Below are 11,293 nucleotides of genomic sequence, written 5' to 3' on the forward strand. Positions count from 1 at the left end.
CCAACTGTAATGGGCCCCCACTAGGTACAGTACAAGATCCCTGCCTAAATTGAGGCTATGCTTATTTCACATGAGAATGACTAGGGTTATCTGGTTTCTGTTTCAGGTATTAGGTGGGTCGATGCATCAGGCAATGTAGGGAAGCAATGTAACTTAGTAGCCTAAAGCTCAGGAGAGCCCCAGAAGACCATTGGTCGTTAGACAGACACGATACTTTATGGGGTACGCTACTACGCTAGCTGCCTCTCACTCTCAGATTCAATTCGCGCGTGTTTCCTGTTGTATAGGTGGAGCGTTGCCAGGGTCTTTTGGGACACGCACTACCACTCAATGCCACACACTTCTGGTTTTCAGCTCAGAATGGGAAACTAGCATATGTATTGTGCCCAAGACTTCAGATCTATCCATAAGCATTTACGGCCTCGGGCTCATTGTTCGATCCAAGTACAATCTTTCCAATTGGGTATAAGCCAAGGTGCATATATAAAGAAAGGAATCAAGTGTACTCGACAACGAAGTCAGTCCTGGTTCAGCTCTCGTTTGGAGGCCTCTTTGGATCTTGGAGTCTCGCCAGCTCAAGCAAAACCCGATACATATAAATAGTCATATCCTCTTTACGAAAGGCCTTTGAAAACCATTCCTGCCCCTGCTCGGCAATCTCCCGGGCTCGTTTCTGCCCATCCTCAGAGGTGAAATACATGACCATTTCAGGCAGCTCCACCATGCTCTGGCTGACGGGAATGTAATGAACCCACGGCATAAGACGGTCATCGTGCCATTCTCGCAGAAGCGTCTGTTTGAGCGGCGCCGACTTCGACGCCAGCAGTTTGTAGTACCGGCCACTGATACCATTGCCGTCAATGTCAAATACCAGACGCGAACGCAAGGCTTCGTCCTTGTCGGCCCATGGTTTGGTTCGGAAGAGGGCTCGTTGGTCTCGGCAATAGTGTGTCTCGCATTGGAGAATTCGGGTAAAGGCAACGTCGAATAGTCTGCTGTTTAGGAAGGACGATTTCACTATGTTGACCACGCCTTTGCCTTCCCGAAGATAGGAATGGAGACCGTTTCCCAGATTCTGTGCTAGCTTGACAAATCGCTCTCGGTGGAAGCTTTTCCAGTCATCGTTCACCGCAAAGCCACCAGTGGTTGAGCCCGCCCAGTAGAGATTGTTGTGTTTGGAGTCCCAGCTGATATCCTTGGCCTCTACATATTCGAATTCCGGCTCAAGATAGGCGGGGCTGGGATACAGGATATCTCCCATTGTCGACAGCGAGCCGGTGGACAGTATAGGAACCAGACCTTCGATCAACGGGAATGATGTAGGGCTGATCAATAGGCCGTGTGATTCACGGTAGTCGGGATGGCGGCATAGGTCTATTGTCGAGTGATGGTCAGTCACGAACGGGAGACCAAAGGTTTGCACCTTCGGTCTGTCGGCTTTCTTTCTTTCCTCCGAGGGACACGATTTGGTCACTGTATCCCAGACAGGTCGCTTCGAATAGTTCGTCATGTTGAATGATTCAGACCTCTCAGAGGACGGCGGTAATAGAACCCTGGGCTCATCGAGGTGATTGACAAGAAATCTAATATCAGGTAGAAGGCCACGTAGATCTGCCAGTACCGTGTTAAGGAATCCTTGGATATTTCTATCCACGCTGCGGTGAGGATGGTTGCAACTCGTCCTTGCTTCTGCAGCCGAGAACGTACAAACCCATACATCACTGTTCAGCGTATCTTGTAAACGATTGATCGTTTCAGTAACCTCGGACCCGCTGATACTCCAGAACGGGGATATTCTGTCGTAAATAACGTCGAAGTCATCGATGATCGGTGATTGATGTGCTTTGGCGAAATTATACCAGCTTTCAAACCCTGGCGGTGGTTCCATGCCGTAGCGGCGGCGATATTCCTCACAGGCAGCGGCATAACTGTTTGACTGTCTTTCGAGCAAGGCTTGAAAATTGGCCTTGGCATCTTGTATGAGTAGGTTGATCGGATGTGTGGAGGATTGTATCACTGAAGACTTTGCAACGTGGATGGAGTAATTGTTGAATAGGTATGGGACTAAATAGACGACAATGCATATCCAGAGGGCGGATTTGCATTTCGCCTTATCCGGCAGAAAGGAGATAACCTGCCCTAGGGCAAATAATGATGCGATAAGATGCGAGAATGCCTGAATATCCGAGGTCAAGATGAATGGATTCCTGGTGGCCACAATGCTAAATGTCCCTATGGCCGCAGTGACTGACCAGGAACAATGTTCAGCCTGACACTAGTGAGCATTGATAATAGAATAGCTGTGAGAGAACATACTGCTTGCAGGATGAAATGCCACATCAATGATTTAGCGACTCCTGGAAAGATGGTGCCCACAATAGTGGTCCTCGGGGGCCCAAAAAGCGCAATTTCCACGCCTAGTACAGCCAACAGAGTGACCACCACACGGAATGCAAGCGGACGTATGATAAGCCCAGTAGCAATGGGTCTACGGTGCGAAGTGCTCTTGCCAGACTTGGTCGGCCGCGTCAAAGTGAGGTAAATGACCAGCAGTCCCACCACTGGAATCCCCGACAGCGCACTGGCTTGGAGATCCCAGTTGGTCAGCGTGATTATACAGAGCACAGCGATAAAAGCTGTGATCCAGACTCTGTCTTGGCCTGATGCAGCTCTTAACCCCGCCTGAATCCCACCTTGTTCGATGTATGTTTGCACTGCAGCCAACAGCGGACTCAATGCTGGCTGCAATATCAAGACGAAGTTAGCTTCAGAGTCTTCGTCAGTTCAGGAAGGAGTAAGTGGTTTACAAAAAAAGCAATTATTCCATATTCTGCTTGATAGAGAGACGCTGAAGACAGGGCCAGAGCAACTGCCCACAAGGATACACCAGATGCAGGTGTATGCTCTAGTGGCCCTGGTAATGTTGCCCTCGAGCAGCTGCGAGCCCGTGAGCTTCCCCAATAATGGTGGATGGCGGGCAATATCATCCACGAAAGAACCTCAGACAAGAGTTCATTTTCCCTTGTGAACAGATGTTGCCTCAGGAGGCTGCTCAATATCGCGGCACCTGCTAACTGGGTGATTGGATCAATGCGCTGAAATGGCGATTTCCACATTGTCACAATCTCAGAGAGCTGTATGCGTAGCTCATAATCATATCATCATGGTCATTATAAGCACCAGCCGTGCCGACTCAAGAGGCACGCTGATGTTGAGATAATCCAGCATGCTGACAAGCAATACTCTCGGTCCATTATTTCCACGCAACAGGGTCCAGCAACAGCAGTTTAGGCCCCAAATCGTTTCACAATCCAAAGCAGTTATAGCCGCCATGGTCAGTTTCTTTCAAGCCACCGACGGTCCGTCCTGCTAGTGTCCATGTCAATCATCAATTCATCATTCCGGTTGGCCATTGAAATTGGAGCTGGAAGTCCCCGGATAGCTTCCACCAATCGTTCATTTTTCATTTTAGGGCTTCCATAAGGTACCCTTACTTACGGGCATCACTTCTATCCACCTGCAACGGACTGGTACTACTGACAGGAACAATCCTTGCGTGTTTTCGACGGCATTGCCCCATATTAGACGGAGGTGTAGGCTGAGTGAGACTGTGCTCTGTACAGCTTCTGATCGATGCTACAGGAAAAGCTTCTCACCTCCGCTCTAAAGACCTTGTTAAGGCGTCCAACCAGCAGCTAAAGGCACCACCAACCACAGCGAGAAAGGTGAGACACTAACGCATCCTTTGTCAAAGGGATTGGTGGACAGTCGCTGTAGGTGGAAACACTAGTAAATGCTACCTCTTGGCACTCAGGGACTGGTGTCAGAGCTCCACTGTGATTAGGGAGTACTAAGCCGCGCCTAGCCATAATAATAACAGAGATCCCTGCTGTTGTCAGAACAGATCATTGATCCGGTCAGCCTCGGTTTGGGCAATGTTCTGGGCCGTCCAATTCTATGCGTTCCATGAGACGACTCTGAGTGTGCCGTTTTCAATAACATAACACAATGCTGGGACTGGAGTTCTTCAGAGCTAACTGCTTCGCAATCTCTGTCGCATATATGTGGCCTAAAGGCCTAGAGACACAGGGCTACATGCGAAGGAGAGCATAGGAAGCGTCAACCAGACAGGCAACAGCTGCAGATTGTAGACATTACGGCGGGGTAATGTTCTCTGTCAGAACTCTGTGCATACAGTGCCTCAAGAGCGAGATACTAAGTGAATGCTGTCAGACCACCATCTACAGAGGTCTAGATGTCATGCCTGTTCAAATGTGTCATTGAAAATGCCTGATATAGGTACATCTGTGGTTTACAAGGTACCTTGAGTGCTCCGGGATACCCAGCGAAGAACGTCCGGCGCTCCGGGGGCAAAGGAGCAATATACATGAAGACTTCATTAAAAGTCCATTATTGACCTGCACAGAAACCCTGCGAATGCATTTCTGGACTGCCCATATGGGTTTGCTGTCTGACCAATTGGATGAATAGTGCATTGCTTTCTTGTTGGTTCTGATCCTTCAGTCAATAGTGGATGGGATATCGAGACAACAATGTACGTCCTCTACAGAGGTATGAACGAAGTTGAAGACACTTTCTCTGGCTTTCGTTACGCTCACAGTGAACCTCACAAGCTGTGTGCTGGATGAGTTTGAACGAGACTTCGCCTATTAGCGCCAGAATGAAGCGGCCCTGGGAGACCTGAAGAACCGCCATGTTGGCCACAGAGGCAAGCAGAATGACTGCATGTATGTATACACACTAGGGACAAACCCCCTCATTCAGGTCTGCAGGAGAGAGACAAATGATGACTTGTGTATCCAACAGTATACAAGGGCTGGATTCGAATCAATTCAGCATGCAGAGCTGACTGCAGCGAATCCTTCACGATTTCACCGTCGGAGAGACGGACTATGATGCCGCATTGTTGCGTCTGACGAAGAAAATCACCGGGCTCAAGCAAGTTCATGACTGACAGGGCGGGCTGAAACCCAACATCCCACTCATCGTGAAGTATAAAAACCCCCATCAGGTCTGCTACTGCTATCGATTCTTCTCCCCATCAACTCAAACCAAGAAACCGCAATCAAACTTCCAGAATTCCTCAGCAGGTCCTCATTCCACCATCAAGATGCAATTCTCCTCCATTGTTAGCGTGGCCATTGCTGCCCTCCTCACCGCACCCTCGCTGGCCTGCAAATGCTACGTGAACGGCAACCGTGACGACGGACGTACCCATTCCTGCTGTGACCAGCTCCGCGGCATCTTCCGCTATGGCAACGATTGCCAGGCGGGATCCATCTCGGAGCATCTCTCCAACTTTCGCAGATGCTGCGGCGGGTCGTCCGACTGTGACTATCCCGGTCTTGCTCTGGAGGAGACCGAGGTGGACTATATCAAGACCATCGTTGCTCTTCCAACTGCCGCGGCGTCCATCTAGACACTGAGATGGCCCTCGGGCTCTGATGTGACATGCACAGTAATTGATGTCCACTCGTTCCTGAACTCAAGACAAATAGTGTGCTCCGATATGCTCGGGATGATTTGTTGGTTTGTAAGGGGAAGTGAGCGGAAGGCATCAAGTACAGGATTGCGCGTTCATACATGTTGTCACTCTTTACTATCAGCTTGTTTACATGGATATGCCAGTCAATACACATGTATGTAGGCTGATCTCGTTTGCCTGATGAAATGAAATGGAATGAAAGAAAAGAATGACCTTGGACCAGAAAGAGGTTGTTCATCACTTAAGTATACACGCCTACTCTCCCTTCGCCCTTTGCCCTCCGTCAGAAGATCCACTAGTTCATATATGAGCCCATAGTTGAACTTAGTCTTCGCTCAAGCTATGTAGACCTACTTCTGTGAACAGAGAGTCTGAAGTATGATTCACTCGCTAAATATAGATGGCCGTATACATACCCAGAAGGGCAACTCTTACATTAGTAGGCCAATTGCCCATGTAAAGGACTCCATACTTGACATATCCAATTAATTTTTGCACGCCAAATGCGATCCTGCGTTACAATATCAGTCGATACAAACATCGCCTGGCATCAACACATGCCTACCAGACATCAATCAATTACTCCCAAAGCTCCCATCGAAACGAACAATAAGCAGATTCTCCCCAGGAATCATCTCTCCCCTCGCCTCCGGCTCCTCCATATCCCAAGTCGCAGCTACATATCTCCCCAACAGGAACCGCTCGCTAGCCAGACGGCCGTGCCACTACATAGGTCCGCCGGATCTTTCGTGAACGGCTAGCCAAGAGACGCTTCCACCCATGTATGCAAGGGCGATGTCCGGGTGAAGACTAACACTAGTGATATGTGGATGTTTAGCATTGACAGACGGATTGAACTGCGAGGTGGCCAGTTTGCTGACCGGTACGAGCTGAAACTCTCATCGACGTAGTGACTTGCCGAGAGGTGATGTTGATGATGGTCGCTGGTGCAGCGGGGCTCAGGTGAACAGTTCTCGAAAAGAGCTCGGGTAAAGTTAATTTACCCTGGGTTGACTCTGATTATAGGATGGAGTAACATTCGGATGCGAAGACTGAACGGGTACATGTATCTGAACCTCTCAACCAATCAATATCACAGAAGATGGCAAAGAGTAAGCGTTTGTAACATGTTGTGGCTGAAGCCAAAACTCGGAAAGGAATGTGTACGACTTTATAGGCAGGCAAGTGGACAAAAGCTCCAATTAGGTATAGGTGGATGAACAATGTATTGGCTTTGGATGCAATAGAACTGACATGCATGACTTCTTCACTGCATACTCTCTTCTGATAGCATGCTCTCATCTGCTCGAATGCTGTCTTCGGATGTTGATCGCTTGATGCTTGATGATCTCCCCAGTAACACTTGAGATGTTCCTTTGATGGTATGGTTACTTCGTTATGTCCACCCGTTTATATATGGATAGACTTATACCATCATTCGAGCTCACATTATGCAGCAAAAATAGATCATACATTATGTCATAGATCTTGGTATCTAGTACAGCTATATTACAGTCCACAATCTACCTAGGCAATCGATCAAAGCGTCCGCCTCTCATGAAACCTCATCGACGCATATGTATCCTCATCACGGATATACGACATACCCGTTCCTGTACTCTCGGGAGTCGGTCGCGAGGGAGTCAGACTCACGCTCCCCACCGTGGCCGTCTGCTCCGACGGATCCGAGTGAAAGCCCTGCACGCTCGACGAGACCTGCTCGCGCTCGAGGGACCCCCCCTTAGCGACCTGGATCAACCGCCCGAGAATCGCATACTCGAGCTTGAACTTGATGCTGTACGCCACGGGCTTGAACATCACCTGCACGGCATAGTAGCCCGCATACTCGGTCCCGACGACGGCGACGTCCAGCACGAGAATCACGATATTGATGACGAGGAGCTGTAACAGGATCCGTCGGTGCCGCGCTTCCGGTGGCCGCAGGCGGAGCATCTTGATTGTCTCGTACACGTAGAGGCTCGAGATGATGCACTCTTGTACCGCGAAGACGATCAGCTGGATCCGCTCCATGACCTCGTATCCCGCTGTGAAGAGCTTCGCGTGGGGAGAGACGGCACCGAAGAGTAACACGGTGATGGGGACTTGCATGGTGATGGCGTTGACGATGATCATGGCTAAGATGGCGCGGAGGATATTTGGTTTCTGCAGGACGAGGTGCAGACGTGACCAGAGGACGAGCGAGTGGCCGGTGACCATGGTGCACCAGCTCGGGATGATGAGGGAGACGGCGACATAGGGGGTAACGGTTGTGGAGAGAAAGAAGAAGAAAAAGTAGCCGACGACGTGCGTGATGAGGCTGATGGAGGCGAGGAGGAGGGACCAGAAGTAGCAACCATGGTAGCGTTTGAAGGTGGTCAAGCAGAGGACGATGAGCTCGATCGCGTTGTACCAGACCACGCCGGCAAAAGCCGAGAAGACATATTTCTGCGTCTGTCCGATGTGGATATACTGAAGGACGGAGTCATCGGGAAAGTGATGCGAGGATGCGGTTGCGGTTGCGGTTGCGGTTGATGTTGGTGGCGTGGATGCCATTGGGAAGAGGCACCCATGTTGGGTGCCTGTGTCGTTTAGATATGGAATCCAGAGAACTTGATAGATTCTCAGGATGACAAACTGACACTGGCGATACTGTGGCCCTTATATAAGATATGACAGGTAACTTTGTCGTCCATTCTGTGCCTTTTCCCTCACTGGTAAGTCGACTTGGTAAGGAAATCAAGTAATATGGGACAAGCACCCCGTGAGGTATTTGAATTCCCGTCTCGCCGAGAATGCTTACGCGGACCAGATCAGATTCTACAAGGAGACCGAGTTCAATGGGTGTCTTGCAACTTTATATGGGGAGCTGTGCAGCATGATAGGAGGATGCAAGGGCGACAGATCTGCGCAACCAAGTACAGCAGCTCTGGCTGAAATCGGGAATTCTGTATTGGGGTCTTTTCCCCGTTGCACAAATGAATATGGAACTCAAACAACTCTGATCCTTAAGAAGGCAACTACGCGAGACCTTGAAAGAAACAGGGGATGTAGGGCGAAGATCATCGGGAGTATAGACTTGGCGGTGGAAGTGATGAAGTCATAGAAACCTTGTGTCTCGACTTCATTCCGACGTCTCCCTGCTGTTCCTAGAAATTAATTCCGCAAGGGGCATGCGCAAAATATCAGTGAACTTGTAAACTGGCTATTTGGATGAAGTTGATATGTCAATTGCGACCGACAGGTCTGGATCTCCAAGACAAACGTACATTCCTTTGTCCAAGTGATGATCTGCACAAGACGTGTGGCACTAGGAGTCAATGGTCTAAATGTCTCTCTATGTGTGGATTCGATGAATGAGAGGCTAGTTCCTTTTTCTTTTTTCTTTTTCCTTTAATAAAGTGGTTAATGGAGAATGGACATGCAGTGCCATTATCTGGGAAAGTGGTCTATTGGGATAATGGAGGTAATAGCTGAATAGATTATGTATTTTCAGGTACCTCTCCATATCTACTCTGTAGTTGGCGATATACGCATAGACGTAAGAGAAATATTACCCCGATGATAGGCCAGACCCGTTCTACATCTATAATGCAGAAGCACATCTAAAGGCCACTCTTCGTATTAAAATTGATGATAATCCGACAGGACTCAAAAGTGGCATGGGCATGACGCGCCTCACCGACTATGCAAGGAAGACCGAATGCACCCCCAAAGCTCGGAGGCCATAGGTTGGTCCCTACAGAAAACCCACGGAAACAATTTCATACGAACCATGGATCTTGACCTTAGATAGGACCGTGCGATCGGACCCCTCGATTGGAACAGATCAGATCGATCGTGGCCAGTCCAATCAACCCTTGATGCAATGATCGGCCAAAGTATTAAAGAAACACAAGTAACATATGTCTCTACTCGCGCAGAAGAATGGCCCCTCAGAAACGCAAGACCGCAGCCCCAAGCAGCAATGGCACAGCACAACAACCCAGCAAACGTGAAAAGCTGGACCTGTCACGTCCGCATCCCAATGCGCAACAGGCCGAGGACTTTGGCATCGTGTTGCGAGAATTCTATCCGCCGGAAATGAGCAACGAGCGTTGCCAGGCCTACAACGATGGAAGGCTGGAACGACCGATCGAGACACTCCAGCGAGCCTATGAGGAGACCGCCGACCAGCGTAGGGCCATCAGGGCCAACAATGCAGTGGTGTACTGGTTCAAATCCGATCTCCGACTCTACGACAATCGCGCCTTGCGGTTGGCATACGAGACTGCCAAGGAACATAATATCCCGCTGATCGCGTTGTATATTCTGTCGCCGCAGGATTTGACGGCTCATCTGTTGAGTCCGGCCCGGGTGGATCTGATCCTGCGTACTCTCCATCAATTAAAGCGCGATTTGAGCGAGCTGGATATCCCCTTGTACCTGGAGACGCAGGAAATTCGCAAAAATATACCTCAGCGGATTGTAGATCTGTGTCAGCAGTGGGGAGCAAACCATCTCTACGCAAACCTGGAATATGAGGTTGACGAGTTGCGACGCGAGGCGAAGCTGGTGAGGCTGTGTGCGAAGAACGGAATTAAGTTCGACACGGCCCACGATGCATGCGTCGTCCCCCCCGGACAGGTGACCAGTCAGCAAGGTAAACAGTACGCAGTGTATAGTCCCTGGTACCGCACGTGGCTCGCTTATCTGAACGAGAATCCTGACTGTCTGGAACTGTCGGAGGAGCCGGGATCGAATCCGGGGGATGCGCGGAAGTACTTTAAGGAATTATTTGACAGCGAGGTTCCAGCGGCACCGGAGAACAAGCAGCTGTCGGAGGAGGAAAAGCAGCACCTTGGTCAATTATATCCGGCAGGCGAACATGAGGCGCTGCGTCGTTTGGAGGCATTCCTGGAAGAGAAGGTGAGGGACTATGCGGAGGCGCGGAATATGGTTTCTGGACAGACGACGTCAATCCTCAGTCCCTACTTCGCATCTGGCTTGCTCAGCGCGAGAACGGCAATCGAGCACGCGCGTAGAGCCAACAAGGGTTCCCTGCAGCATGGTGACCCTGGTCTGGTTCACTGGATCGGTGAGGTGGCTTGGCGAGAGTTCTACAGACATGTCCTTGTGCATTGGCCATCCATCTGGTAAGGCTTCAGTTCACCATTTTTGGTAATGTATCTCACATGAGCAGCATGAACAAATGTTTTAAACCCGAGTTCACCAACCTGGAATGGGAGTATGATGAGGACAGGTTCACCACGTGGTGCGAAGGGAAAACAGGCTTCCCCATAGTGGACGCCGCCATGCGACAGGTGAAACAGGACAAATGGATGCACAACCGGACGCGTATGATTGTTGCCTCTTTTCTCTCGAAGGATCTGCTTATCGACTGGCGCCGTGGCGAGCGATACTTTATGGAGACTCTCATTGATGGGGACTTTGCGTCCAACCATGGCGGGTGGGGATTCGGATCGAGTACAGGCGTGGATCCCCAGCCGTACTTTCGAATCTTCAATCCACTCCGTCAGAGCGAACGGTTCGATCCAGATGGAGAGTATATACGAAAATGGGTGCCCGAGCTGCGTGATATCAAAGAGGCGGCGATACATGAGCCCTACGCACGAGGAGCGGGCGCCAATGCAGAGAAGAATGGGTATCCACGCCCCATGGTGGATCACTCCAAGAGTAGGGACCTGGCATTGCATCGATATAAACGAGCCTGTAAGAATGGACGATGACGATGGGTTAGAATAAGCTCTTCGCGTGTTAGTACGATCATGAAATAGATTAGTATCTATC

The 11,293-nt window shown here is 50.0% G+C and overlaps 4 protein-coding genes across 4 annotated transcripts, besides 1 other annotated feature; 2 read left to right on the forward strand and 2 right to left on the reverse strand.

Moving 5' to 3' along the window:
* Nucleotides 1-529: 529 nt before the first annotated feature.
* NFIA_023030 (glycosyltransferase family 90 protein) lies at nt 530-1,888 on the reverse strand (the record flags this gene model as incomplete). Its single annotated transcript, XM_001265488.1, has 2 exons — nt 530-1,492; nt 1,718-1,888. 2 exons carry the CDS (start codon nt 1,886-1,888, stop codon nt 530-532), a joined length of 1,134 nt encoding a protein of 377 aa, XP_001265489.1.
* A 3,243-nt stretch (nt 1,889-5,131) lies between these two features.
* Nucleotides 5,132-5,440, forward strand: NFIA_023040 (uncharacterized protein; the record flags this gene model as incomplete). Its single annotated transcript, XM_001265489.1, has 1 exon — nt 5,132-5,440. One exon carries the CDS (start codon nt 5,132-5,134, stop codon nt 5,438-5,440), a length of 309 nt encoding a protein of 102 aa, XP_001265490.1.
* A 1,605-nt stretch (nt 5,441-7,045) lies between these two features.
* On the reverse strand, nt 7,046-8,059 carry NFIA_023050 (uncharacterized protein; the record flags this gene model as incomplete). The annotated part of the gene is made up of 1 exon (XM_001265490.1): nt 7,046-8,059. The coding sequence occupies one exon, from the start codon at nt 8,057-8,059 to the stop codon at nt 7,046-7,048; it is 1,014 nt and encodes a 337-aa protein (XP_001265491.1).
* Nucleotides 8,012-8,036: a microsatellite.
* A 1,371-nt stretch (nt 8,060-9,430) lies between the features above and the next one.
* On the forward strand, nt 9,431-11,232 carry NFIA_023060 (deoxyribodipyrimidine photo-lyase PHR1; the record flags this gene model as incomplete). Its single annotated transcript, XM_001265491.1, has 2 exons — nt 9,431-10,638; nt 10,686-11,232. 2 exons carry the CDS (start codon nt 9,431-9,433, stop codon nt 11,230-11,232), a joined length of 1,755 nt encoding a protein of 584 aa, XP_001265492.1.
* Nucleotides 11,233-11,293: the final 61 nt, after the last annotated feature.

The sequence above is a fragment of the Aspergillus fischeri genome, genomic scaffold, assembly GCF_000149645.3.
Source record: "Aspergillus fischeri NRRL 181 1099437636249 genomic scaffold, whole genome shotgun sequence".
NCBI lineage: Eukaryota > Fungi > Ascomycota > Eurotiomycetes > Eurotiales > Aspergillaceae > Aspergillus > Aspergillus fischeri.